The sequence below is a fragment of the Entelurus aequoreus genome, linkage group LG06, assembly GCF_033978785.1.
Source record: "Entelurus aequoreus isolate RoL-2023_Sb linkage group LG06, RoL_Eaeq_v1.1, whole genome shotgun sequence".
Lineage (NCBI taxonomy): Eukaryota > Metazoa > Chordata > Actinopteri > Syngnathiformes > Syngnathidae > Entelurus > Entelurus aequoreus.
In genome coordinates, this window is record NC_084736.1 from 72,281,759 (window position 1) to 72,295,860 (window position 14,102).

At 38.0% G+C, this 14,102-nt stretch overlaps 1 protein-coding gene across 1 annotated transcript in view; it reads right to left on the minus strand.

Moving 5' to 3' along the window:
* Nucleotides 1-944: 944 nt before the first annotated feature.
* The window catches only part of LOC133651650 (condensin complex subunit 2-like), a 28,956-nt gene continuing 15,798 nt past the window's right edge, over nucleotides 945-14,102 (minus strand). The window contains exons 10-18 of the mRNA XM_062049652.1: nucleotides 13,609-13,754; nucleotides 13,353-13,459; nucleotides 10,617-10,736; nucleotides 10,026-10,133; nucleotides 8,370-8,507; nucleotides 4,997-5,107; nucleotides 4,806-4,873; nucleotides 2,740-2,815; nucleotides 945-1,418 (exon numbers count right to left, since the gene is read on the minus strand). Coding sequence (XP_061905636.1) covers nucleotides 1,359-1,418; nucleotides 2,740-2,815; nucleotides 4,806-4,873; nucleotides 4,997-5,107; nucleotides 8,370-8,507; nucleotides 10,026-10,133; nucleotides 10,617-10,736; nucleotides 13,353-13,459; nucleotides 13,609-13,754 — 934 coding nt within the window. The 3' untranslated portion in view covers nucleotides 945-1,358. The remainder of the gene's footprint in view (nucleotides 1,419-2,739; nucleotides 2,816-4,805; nucleotides 4,874-4,996; nucleotides 5,108-8,369; nucleotides 8,508-10,025; nucleotides 10,134-10,616; nucleotides 10,737-13,352; nucleotides 13,460-13,608; nucleotides 13,755-14,102) is intronic.

The window sequence follows — 14,102 nt, forward strand, 5'->3', positions numbered from 1 at the left end:
TTTGCATGTGGCTGCAAACTGTTCATTTGTAGAGTCACTCCATTTAGACTGCAAATGAACCTCTCCAAAAGTTTTTGGGACACTAACATTTTTTTTATGTCTGACACCATCTTTTTTTCTAAAGCTGCATTTTTTCCACACAGTATGATTGTGTGCACGATGAAAATAATACTTGATCTTACCGATATCGTGTTAACCAACTACCGTATTTTCCGCACTATAAGGCGCACCGGATTATAAGGCGCACCTTCAATGAATGGCCTATTTTAAAACTTTGTTCGTATATAAGGCGCACCGCATTATAAGGCGCATAGAATAGACGCTACAGTAGAGGCTGGGGTTACGTTATGCATTCTGTAGTTGCGAGACCCGTTGTGGCTCAATATTGGTCCATATGTAAGGCGCACCGGATTATAAGGCGCACTGTCAGCTTTGAGAAAATTGGAGGTTTTTAGGGGCGCCTTATAGTGCGGAAAATACGGTCGTTTTTCCGTTTTTTGTCAAAGTTCGGCGTTTAATCCAATTTTGTAGTTACTGGTCCATGTTGACAAAACAGTTCTGTGTAAAATGTTGTGGACAAATCAACACAAACGTATTTATTTAATAAGACATAAGAGCAGACAGGACGGCATAAGAGCAGACGGGATGGCATAAAACGAGAAGGAATAACATGGGAGGTAACGGTGGGGCATGAAACGAGAAGGAATAACATGGGAGGTAACGGTGGGGCATGAAACGAGAAGGAATAACGTGGGAGGTAACGGTGGGGCATGAAACGAGAAGGAATAACATGGGAGGTAACGGTGGGGCATGAAACGAGAAGGAATAACATGGGAGGTAACGGTGGGGCATGAAACGAGAAGGAATAACATGGGAGGTAACGGTGGGGCATGAAACGAGAAGGAATAACATGGGAGGTAACGGTGGGGCATGAAACGAGAAGGAATAACATGGGAGGTAACGGTGGGGCATGAAACGAGAAGGAATAACATGGGAGGTAACGGTGGCGCAGCCTAAAGCAGAGGGAAGGCTGGCTGACAGCGTGTACAATAAATGGCCACATATGTACGTCCACCACACTGTGATGTCACAAATGGGCCACTGTCAAAACGGCATGCAAGCTCTATGCACAAACCTTATGATTTCCAACATTGTAACAAGATGTACAAGTCACAAAAGAGGAAGATCATAACACATCCCCTTTAATGTATGTAAGTACAGTATGTAAGGAAAAGTACAGAAATAATTAAAGCATCTAAACAATGGCAGGCTGCGGAGACAAATGATGACTGAAATGAAAATAGTGTACAAAATATGGTGTAAATAACAATGAACATTCCTTCAAATCCTTTTTGTCCTCAGTGGCTTTGCCTGATGATGATGTCCGACATGTCGTCGACCTCCACCAGCTGCAAATTCTACACAGACAGTAAATATTTAGCATTCTGTCAGTAAGATCAGTCACAACACAACCACAACGTAAATAATTCATTTCTCATACATTTATAAGCACAAGTAAAACAAATTGGGAAGGTTTTTTTTTTGTAAATAAGATTTCTTTTAGATACAGGAAGGTAACACTTCACTTTCAAGCTGATATAAAATTAGTAGAGATGTCCGATAATGGCTTTTTTGCTGATATCCGATATTGTCCAACTCTTAATTATTGATTCCGATATCAACCGATACCGATATATACAGTCGTGGAATTAACACATTATTATGCCTAATTTTGTTGTGATGCCCCACTGGATGCATTAAACAATGTAACAAGGTTTTCCAAAATAAATCAACTCAAGTTATGGAAAAAAATGCCAACATGGCACTGCCATATTTATTATTGAAGTCACAAAGTGCATAATTTTTTTTTAACATGCCTCAAAACAGCAGCTTGGAATTTGGGACATGCTCTCCATGAGAGAGCATGAAGAGGTTGAGGTGGGCGGGGGTGTATATTGTAGTGTCCCGGAAGAGTTAGTGCTGCAAGGGGTTCTGGGTATTTGTTCTGTTGTGTTTATGTTGTGTTATGGTGCAGATGTTCTCCCGAAATGTGTTTGTCATTCTTGTTTGGTGTGGGTTCACAATGTGGCGCATATTTGTAACTGTGTTAAAATTGTTTATACGGCCACCCTCAGTGTGACCTGTATGGCTGTTGACCAAGTATGCCTTGCATTCACTTGTGTGTGTGAAAAGCCGTAGATATTATGTGACTGGGCCGGCACGCAAAGGCAGTGCCTTTAAGGTTTATTGGCGCTCTGTACTTTTTCCTACGTCCGTGTACACAGCGGCGTTTTAAAAAGTCATAAATTTTACATTTTGAAACAGATATCGTTAATTTTGAAACTGATACCGATAATTTACGACATTACAATTTAAAGCTTTTTTTGGCCGATAATATGCGTGGACTTATTTCCAAAATTGTGTACACCACTGAATTGGGGTCTTATACTGACATATGGACACTTATACTGCCATCTGGTGGTGTCAGAAGAGTATAACATACAATGGAATTTGGAAAAAAAGTGTAAAAATAAAAATGTACATGTCACTACACATGAAGTACACCTTATTAAAAGATTATTTTTAGTTTTTATTCTAATTAGGGTTCAATAAGCCCAAATAGCAAAGAGAAATAAAAAAAACATGTAAACAAACAGCTTGGGCCTTAAGAGGTTATAGGAGCGTGTCTTTATTTAAATGGCAGCGGAAACGCTAAGTGACATGCTAACAAACACTTACCTTTTCATTAGCCAGATGAAGGAGTGCAACAAAGGCCAAAGGGATGGACAGGTTTTGAGCCATGGTGTTGGGCAGTCTAGACCAGCACAAAGCAAAATACAACGATACATCATAAATGACGCTAATATCAAGCAACATTTCGAGAGCAGAAGAGGTTTAGCATCGTGTATTTTTAGGTTTAGTCCGGTGGTTCTCAAACTTTTTTCACCAAGTACCACCTCAGTAAACAGTTGGCGCTCAAAGTACCACCATAATGACCAACATTAAATACAGTAGCATAAATATATAAATATTCATTAAAAACAAGTATATTTACTATTTTGGCCACGGTAACATTACACAAAGTTTATTCAAACTTTATGATTACATATTTACTCCACTTAATGGAGCCCACACACCACTGTACCACACCTTAAGAACCACTGGTTTAGTCTTTTGGAATTAGTCCTGGGTGATATGGCCTATTTAATTTATGATTTGCATTATTATTATTAGTTTATTCTCTACTATGTTAGTAGTATTTGATAGCAGAACTAAACATAAAGAAAGGACAAGAGATCGCATTAGTTTGTGTTGTTTTTGTGGTTGCTATGCTTAAATATAACTAGGAAGACCTGCTTGTGCAAATAAACTAACGTCATGTTAAGTCCTGGTAATAAACATTGTGTTTGGTGGTACAATCCCCCGTATTTTTGTTGTCCATTTTCATAACCAAAACTTAAAGCTTAGTTGTTGTGCATTGATTGATTGATTGAGACTTTTATTAGTAGATTGCACAGTACAGTACATATTCCGTACAATTGACCACTAAATGGTAACACCCGAATACGTTTTTCAACTTGTTTAATCAATTCATGGCAGGAAGTGTTTTATTCGACACGGATGACTTAGGCCTGGGCCATACGGCCTAAAAATAAAATCTCAGATTTTTTCCCCCTACTTTCAAAGAAAACATTGAATACAAATGACTGAGATAATCCACAATAAGTTTTTTTTATTTGATCAAAACCTAGTATATTAAGATGACTGCATACACTTCCATCTTACTCTTCAAATTTGTATAATTTTGTTCAGATATAAATTGTTCATTTTATGGAATACTTTTCAAAGAATTAAAGAACTTCCCTTGGGAACCAATACTTCTGCTTGAAGAAAAATACTTCTGTTTCTTTTGGAAACACTCCCCCCTAGTGTTTTGGAAGAGAATTACAAGTCTGGCGCCACCCCCCCACCCAAGAACTAATGGTAAATGGGTTATACTTGTGTAACCTTTAAGGTAATCAAAGTGCTTTGACACTATTTCCACATACACACACACATTCACACACTGATGGCGGGAGCTGCCATGTAAGGCCCTAACCATGACCCATCAGGAGCAAGGGTGAAGGGGTCTTGCTCAAAGACACAACGGATGTGACTAGGATGGCAAAAGGCGGGTATCAAACCAGGAACCCTCAGGTTGCTGGTACGGCCACTCTACCAACGGAGCCACACCGTCCTATAAATCCAACCAGACGCCGTCAAGGAGGATGCAAGCCATGTGACGCCAGAGTATACACCAGGCTTTAGCATTTGCCATGCATCGCTATGTGTGCCGCTAAGGAAGTAAGGGGAAGCTCCCGAGAGGTAAACAGTGTACCGCAGAAAGAGGAGGAAAAAATAAATACAATTCTTAAAATCGTATGCAAAAAAACCCAAACTTGAATATATGGATAAAATCGATATAACGCCCAGGCCTATTTGGAATACAAGGAAAAACATCCACCAATCTTCTACTGCTTGTCCCTCTCGGGGTCGCGTGTGTTTGATGCCTATTTCAGCTGCACTCGGGCGGAAGGCGGCGTACACCCTGGACAAGTCACCGCCTCATCACAGGGCCAACACAGACAGACAACATTCACACTCACATTCACACACTAGGGACCATTTTTAGTGTTGCCAATCAGCATATCCCCAGGTGCATGTCTTTGTGTATTATAAAAACTTCAAGACTAAATAATTCAAAGTCAGAGTCAGTCACTAATTTTTCTCATTGATGCAATTATTAATTTTGCAAGACATTTTACCTTTGAAGCAGCGTCTTTGTGGTTTGACTGAAGACTTTGTCGCCACAAACTTTTACTGTTTCCACCTCCTACATTTAAGAAATACATAAAACACAAAGAAACGTTTGCAGTTAAAAATTATATGGTTTTAAGGAAAGTAAATGATGGAATAAAAATGTACTAGGTAGTACTGGTAAATCAGGAATATGCACCTTGTCAGATTTTTCTGGGCTTTCAGTGAGAAGAGTCCACATGCTGCTCTTCAGTCTTTTCATATCCATTTTCTTGGCTGTTTTACAGTAGTTGATATCTATCTTGTTGACCTTATGGAAAGACGAAAGACAACATTCAGTGTGTACGGCAAATAGGCTTGTTCACCTGTTGCGATGAATCCATATTTCAAGTATGGCGATGAATCCATATTTCAAGTATGGCTCCTGGTATTGTCTATTAAAAGCTTTCTTTTTGTTGGAAGTCGTAGGCTGTTCTTCTCTCTCTTCGCTGTGCCTTTTCCCCTTTACAAAGAAACTTTCCAAAGACGTCTGTTTTTTACTCATTTTGCTAGCTGGGTTAAATTTTGGCGCTCAAGCGACCGAGATATAACCGGGAGACTGCGGTCATTTTTCAAAATAAAAAATCGTTCGGGCTCAGATAATAAATAAAACGGAAATAATTAATTTTTTCTTGTGCGGCCCGGTACCGGGGACCACTGATGTAGACCACAAGTAAGTCTTGTACATTTAGGCAAGGCAAGGCAAGGCAAGGCAAGGCAACTTTATTTGTATAGCGCTTTTCATACACAAGGCAGACTCAAAGTGCTTCACAGACAACAAAGTGAAATGAAAGAAAATAAAAGCAAAATTAAAATGCAGACAATAAAAATAAAAACAGTGCAGACGTTAAAAGTTAAAAGATTAAAAGATTTAGCTGAAAGCTAAGGTGAACATAAAAGTCTTCAGTCTAGTTTTAAAAGTAGTGAGAGTTGGGGAGAGTCTGACATCTTCAGGAAGTTTATTCCAGCTATGTGTTGCATAGTGACTGAATGATGATCTCCCTTGATTTGAGTTTACTCTTGGAACCGCTAACAGATTGGTCTCAGAAGATCTTAGTGATCTAGAGGGCGTATATAGTGGGAGCATATCAGTGATATACTTGGGCCCTAGACCATGTAGTGATTTATATGTGAGCAGGAGGATTTTGAAATCTATTCTCTGATGTACAGGGAGCCAATGTAAGGATTTAAGAATTGGTGTAATGTGCTCACATTTTTTGGTCTTTGTTAGAACTCTAGCAGCAGCGTTCTGAACAAGCTGTAGCTGCCTGACAGTTTTTTTGGGAAGACCTGCAAGGAGACCATTACAATAGTCTAGCCTACTGGTAATAAAGGCATGTACAAGTTTTTCTAAGTCTTGAGCTGACATGAGCCCTCTAAGTCTTTTTACATTTTTGAGGTGATAGTAGGCCGATTTTGTTACTGATTTGATGTGACTGTCGAAATGTAAATCAGAATCTAAAATAACCCCAAGATTTCTGGCTTTATTTGAGGTTTTCAGGGACAGTGATTGAAGGTGTTGGATGACTTTAAACCTTTCTTTTTTAGCACCAAAAACAATTATCTCAGTTTTATCTTCATTTAGTTGTAGGAAATTTTGGCACATCCAGTGTTTGACTTGCTCAATGCACTGGCACAGAAGATCTATGGGGCGATAGTCATTTGGTGATAGCGCTACATAGATTTGGGTGTCATCGGCATAGCAATGATGGTCAATGTTATTATTTTGCATGATTTGTCCTAGTGGGAGCATATAGATGTTAAATAAAGTCGGCCCCAAGATTGAACCTTGGGGGACTCCACACGTTACGTTGGTTGGTTCTGATACAAAGTCACCAATGGAAACAAAATAGTTCCTATCTTGTAGATATGACTTGAACCAGCTTAAAACTGTGCCTGAGATCCCCACCCAGTTTTCCAACCTGTCCAAAAGTATTGAGTGGTCGACAGTGTCAAATGCAGCACTGAGGTCCAAAAGCATTAATACTGAAGTTTTGCCAGAGTCTGTGTTTAGACGGATGTCATTTATAACTTTAAGAAGGGCCGTCTCTGTGCTATGAAGAGGTCGAAATCCTGACTGGAAGTTGTTGTGGCAGCCAGTAGAAGCCAAGAAGTGATTTAGTTGTTGGAGGACAACTTTCTCAATTATTTTACTTATGAATGGTAGATTTGAAATTGGTCTGTAGTTGTTGATAACAGAGGCATCTAGGCTCTGCTTTTTTAGAAGAGGTTTAATGACTGCAGTTTTGAAAGCCTTCGGGAAATTGCCCGATTTAATAGAATTATTAACTATTTGCAAGATGTCTGTTGATAGGCAGTCAAAAACATTCTTAAAGAAAAAAACTAATAATAATGTGACTCCTTTAATGCGCCTTATAATCCAGTGCACCTTATGAAATATATATATATATATATGTATATATATATATAAATATTAGGGCTGCAACAACTAATCGATTAAAATCGATTATAAAAATAGTTGGCGATTAATTTAGTCAGCGATTTGTTGGATCTATGCTATGCGCAGAGGCATTTATTTATAAACCTGTATTTATAAACTGCAACATGTACAAGGAACTGGAAAGGATAGAAATGTAGTTTGTCTCTTTTATCCGATTATTAATAGATTAATCAAAGTAATAATCGACAGATTACCGTAATCAATTATCAAATTAATCGTTAATTGCAGCCCTAACATATATATATATATATATGAAAAAAGATCGAAAATAGACCATTCATCGGTAGTGCGCCTTATAATCCGGTGCGCCCTATGGTCCGGAAAATACGGTATATTTGCCGGGTCAAATTATTAATTATTGGTCAACTCAAAGTAATGCACTTTCTAGTACAGTTTCTTAAATTTTGATTCGCCAAAACTTTTATCGATCACAAATACTGCAATTGTTTTCTTTTGTGTTATTTTTTTAACGACAACCTTATTCCAAAAGACAATATAGAATGTGAGATATAACAAGATAATGCATACATGTATCATTTGTTTTCAAAACGGTTATAAAAAAGTGGGAACCCAAAAAGTCGGACCCCATTTTTATGACTTGATGGGGTCCTGGGACCCCAATTTGAAGATTCCTAGCGCCAACACTGATTGTCTCATGAAACCCTAATCTGAGCAGTCTCAACCTCTTCGTGACACGACCACTTCCTTTTTATTTCCACCTGTGTTCAGTTCTCGGAGAAAGCGCAATGACGGTCTGACAATCCCTTTAACTTTGCTAGAAACACGCACCTTCTACTGACTTGTGATTGGTCAGACCGTGCTGAGCTCAAGCACATGGATACTTTTAATATGATATGCATATTCCTACGGCGGCGTGGCTTGGCACATCAGGGACCAATTGCAAAGTAAAATTGCTTTGTGCGTGCACACACTTAAATACATCTGTTATTTTCACTGGCGTATGTAGTTTTTAACATACGTCTATTTTTAGTAAGAACGCCACGCAACTGTTGTTACATGAAGCCCCAGGGCCTCCCTTTCATGTAAAGTAAGAAAACACTTAACTACATACCTTGTGTGGCTCTGGTACAAGATCATCCTCGCCATAGGTAGAGACGCCGTCTTGTGAGGGTGGTGGAAAACTCTCCCCTGATGGTTGTGTATCGTCAGAGTCCGGAAAGCCTTCCACGTCGTCATCACTGTCACCAGTCTAATGAGGACAACGAGTAAAGATGGTGACTTGTGGGATTCATTGAGGACAACGGGTAAATATTGTGACTTTTGGGATTCATTAATCAACACAATAAATTAAACACACCAACACATTTATGCTTGGCAAACAGAAAATAAAATGAAAAAAGAACAGTATTACAGTCCCAAATGGGATTAGGCTTTAAGACCTAGGGCTCAATTCCCCCTATGGGATAAAAAAAACTGCAACTAGTTGTTAGAGAGATGCAAGTCTGCTTTGCTACTCCCGACTACCCTTTACCAAAGCACCTAAGCACCTTAGACTGATCTCATTTAAGGTGACCTAATATGCAAAATAGAGGTGTGGGAAATAATTAATTTTTAGCAGCATCGCAAATCAGACATGGACGATTATAAAATGTATTTGTAAACATCAATAATCGATAATTGATTTATTTATTGTAAATAAAGTAATGCAGACAGTTCTAAAGTTTGGCCGACTGCAGCGAGCCACCTTACCGAGAGATTTGACCAGCTCCTTTATTATAGGGCTCTTATGTTCCAGTTTTGCACACATTTCCATTAATTAAACATGTGGGAATTAATTTAACGGTTTCTTATTACAAATGCACTGTTTTTTTAAAGTTACAAGTGATAAACGCCTATTTAGTGAAACAGAAAGAAAAGTGGGGTGAATATTGTAGCGTCCCGGAAGTGTTAGTACTGCAAGGGATTCTGGGTATTTGTTCTGTTGTGTTTATGTTGTGTTACGGTGCGGATGTTCTCCCGAAATGTGTTTGTCATTCTTGTTTGGTGTGGGTTCAGTGTGGCGCATATTTGTAACAGTGTTAAAGTTGTTTATACGGCCACTCTGTGTGACCTGTATGGCTGTTGACCAAGTATGACTTGCATTCACTTGTGTGTGTGAAAAACCGTAGATATTATGTGACTGGTCCAGCACGCAAAGGCAGTGCCTTTGAGGTTTATTGGCGCTCTGTACTTCTCCCTACGTCCGTGTACCACTCCGTACAGCGGCGTTTTAAAAAGTCATAAATTTTACTTTTTGAAACAGATACCGATAATTTCCGATATTACATTTTAAAGCATTTATCGGCCGATAATATCGACAGTCCGATATTATCGGACATCTCTAATAAATATCAATCAAAATAATTGTGACTATTATTTTTTCCATAAATGTCCAGCCCTATATGGAAGCGCAAAAAACTACTACAAGTCTGACGGGAAGAAGACACAGTCAAAGTGGAGGCACATAAATAAGACCTCACACAAAACGGCGCATCCTGAAGAGACGATTAGAGAGTGGTTGTACGGTGGTCTGTAAAACATAATCTATGCAAATATTTGACCAAAGAACCACCATTACATGTTATGTAGACCACAATATAGCGTTTAACATTAACATTAATAATCATTAACAACCTCCACCCCTATTGTGCAGTACATGACACATGACAAAATACCAATATATTTATTAAAATATTTTAGGGTAAGCAAGTACAATGAAATGTCTCACCTGAAGACCTGGACAAAAGTTTGCCGTATCGTTGGGATTGTTGTAGTCATAATCGCCGATGCCTTCTCCAAGCTCCCCAGAGAGTCGTCTTTGCGCCTCTTGACATAACTAGAGTAAACATTTTTAAAAAAGCAATATATTTTGAAGAATATTCCTCTTTCCTTTCAATGATCAAAACTTTTTCAAGGTAGGTAGTAACCTGGTAATACTGCCATTAGTTTCAATGTTGTGTCATTTGACAGTAATTACGTTGCTATTTAGTTATAATGAGGAAGTTAACAACACTACAAAACATGCTGAAATAAGCAACCTGATACATCGCAGCGGGCACTTTTTGCTAACAGCAACAGCAACTGTAATACATTGCATTAAAAATTAATTAAATTCATTTCTAGAATATGCCAAGGGAACATTTGAAAATAGTTGTGTGATAAAAATGTCTCATAGAATGCGCTTTGGACAGCAGTGCATTTTACAGATGGCTGGAATATGGATAAATTATGTACAAAGTGCATATGCATGTACATTTCAGTTGCTCAATAACTATAAATCAGATATATATGTAAGCTGACACTGGTATTTACAGCTCACCGACGCAGAAGGTTTCAGGCTTAGCTGAGACAGTGTCTCTGGAGGAAACTGGAATTCCGCTGCTAGGGTTGTTTTCTTGTTGCTGGAGCTGAGGGCTGACTTGCTAATGGTGGTGGCTGCCTATAAAAAAAGGGAAGGGAGACATCAGATTTAGCACAAATATCTAAAAGTTTAACATTCCTGCCTTAAAGCAAGTGCAACAAAAGCTATTGGTAAAGCTAAATGATGGGAGACCAAAGAACTGAATTATGATTAAACAGATTACCAGTTGTTTGCTAAGTGTCAGTTAGAGCAATCTAAAGGTGTTAAAAAAAACAGGATTAACTCATGAATGATCGCAGTAATTACTATGAATTATGATTCAAATCAGCACATTTCCCAAAGATACACCTTAACTGTATTCTGTTTGTTTTACTCAATAATTTTGAGTAACCCTGTACACTCTTTGTTTGTCTAATCTTGAACAGGTTTGTGCTGAAAACATAGTTTCGTTGTACTTGTGCAATGACAAAGTCCTATCCTATCCTAATTTAAAAACACTTTTGTTTTTGCTCTCATCTTTCATGAGCAGAACTCAAAAATATTTTTTTTATATGTGCACAAAAAACCCTATTTCTCTCATAGCATTCTCAAGTCTATATGAATCTAAATCTCACAAGTGTGGCGTATCAAGATGCTGACTAGAGAGCATGATTATTGTACAATTGTGCCTTAAGCAGGCCACAGTAGAATGTGCACTCCAAAAAGTCAGTGTTCAAAAACAAGATAAAAAAAAATACAAAAATGAGGGGTATTTTATTTGAACTAAGCATAGTTATCTGCCAATAGAACAAGAAAATTTGGCTTGTCAAGACTTTCCAAAACAAGTAAAATTAGCTAACCTCAATGAACCCAAAACTACCTTAAAATAAGTATATTCTCACTAATAACAAGTGCACTTTTCTTGGTAGGAAAAAAAAGAGACCTTTTTGCTCAATATGTTGAAAAATATTCTTAAATTAAGTAAATGCTAGTGCCATTATCTTGACATAATGATATGCGCTCGGCATTACATTTCTTGAAACCAGCAAACTTATACGAAAAACGAATTTATTGTTCTTAATGGAAAGGCAACAAGGCAAGCGCTTGTTACTCTCGGGGTCTACGAGCCGCTCAGGCAAATCATATGGTCTAAAAATGCATTTTCGCATCCATAACATGACATCATCGCGCCAAGTGTGTGCTCTTTCAGTCAATTAGTGCGCATATATACAGCCCGGCCCCCGGTCAAAATTTTTTTAATTGGAATTTTGAGAAATTTATCTGAATGTGCATGAACTATTTCCGTTCAAAATTGTTAGAAATATCACATGTTAAATGTTTAAATATCAACTGTCAATTTGCTGTACTGTGCCAACTGTACTACTATATGAGTACATCTTTTCTATTGTTTCATTGAAAATAAAACAGTTGTTTTAATTATGAGACACAATTGTGTCAAAATCATGATTTTTTTTCATGCTTGAAATAAGAAATTATTACTTTGAAAAAGCAGTTTTATACTTGTGAGTGTTGATGACACAGCTTTGCATCAGTTGATATTCTAGTTTCAAGCATGTTTTACTCAAAAGAGGTCATCAAATCTCAGCAACAAGCTGTAATATGTTACTGAGATCATTTAGGACCAAAACCCTTAAAACAAGTAAAAGACTAACATAAAATCTGCTTAGAGAGAAGAATTATCTTATCAGACAGAAAATAAGCAAATATCACCCTTATTTGAGATATTTCATCTTACTTAGATTTCAGATTTTGCAGTGTGCAGTTTTTCTGTATTGTATTAAGTGTGCATTAAATAAATTACATTAAAGTGTGGCAGTACAGCTGGGGCCTACCCCGGTCTCCAAAAATATTTTCTGGGTGGAGATTTTTTGGGGAGGTTTCTGATCACCCAAAACTCAGTTTACTCTCTCACTGCAGGAACTAAAGCATGAATACCGTAATTTCCGGACTATAAGCCGCTACTTTTTCCCCTCGTTCTGGTCCCTGCGGCTTATACAACGGTGCGGCTTATATACGGCCTGTTCTTCTCCGACACCGACGAAGAGGATTTCGGTGGTTTTAGTACACATGAGGAAGACGATGACACAATGATTAAAGACTGACTTTTCATATACCGGTAGGCTGGTTATTTTGATAACGTACAGGCGAGCACTTTGTATTACTTTGCACTGTTGTATTATTTGTACTCTGCATGAATATTGTTCGCCATGTCAAAGATGTGAAAGTTTGATTGAATGATTGAAAGATTTATTGTTAATAAATGGGACGCTTTGCGTTCCCAAACAGTCATCTCTGTCCCGACAATCCCCTCCGTGGTAGCAGGAACCCCTATATACTACGCTAATTACACATCAAAACCCTGCGGCTTATAGTCGGGTGCAGCTTATATATGGAGCAATCTGTATTTTCCCCTAAATTTAGCTGGTGCGGCTTATAGTCAGGTGCGGCTTATAGTCCGGAAATTACGGTATTTCCTTTAACAAAACTTAAGTAAGCTTGGCAGGTTTGAAAAATATATTTTCTTTATTTTTCTTAAGCTGCTGTAGATCTCCTAAAGTAAGTATAACGCCCTACAGTATGTAAATATAATTTTCTTGTTACCTTTGGTTAGTTCATTAGAAAACTAAAACAATAATTTTCCGCAGAGCATTTGGTTGTAAGCCATTGCGTAGGAGAGGAAGAAAAAAAAGTTACTTTTGTGGTACGGAAGTAGGGGTCAAAGTTGACATCCGCATTGAAATCCATTTCAAAAGACTTTTTTGGCTTCTTTTTACGCGTCTCCTTGTCGGGCAAATGGTCCACTAATGGGGAGATTAAAATGAAATGGTTAAGTCACACAGAACACAAAACAAACTATTATAAAAAGATGTATGATCACTGCAAAAATTGTTTGGTGTGCAGTTTGGACGAGAATTGCAATCCAGTCAGTCATTTGTTTCATGTCACTCACATTTGTGCTTTGGCTTGAACTGCCAGTAGCCCGGTCCTGCCCACGTGGCCATTGTTCTGGGGCTGAAGTATGAATACTCTCTGGGCTGAGAGGACAGCTGCAGGCACATAGTGGCGATATCTGCCTCTCCAATTGGAATCACATCACTGGATCACCACAGAAAGTGCAAAGTATTCACAAAAGCAACAAGCTCTGATGTAAACCATGCAAACATAATTACTGTCATTAGTCATGAGAGAATTCTGCAAGCGTCATATACACTGCACAAAAACAGCTGCTCTGTTGTTTTAAAAATCAAAATAAGGCTGGTCTTTTTTTGGGAGGATTTTAATAATGATCTTTTAAAACATGAATCTAATTATTTAGTGCATTTCTAAATTCAATTCATAACTATTATTTTGTATCCACTTAGGAATGCATCAACAAGGATAAACTCCTCTGCAACTTTATTTAATAATATTTTACCTAATTATTTCACTAATTCAATGATTTCT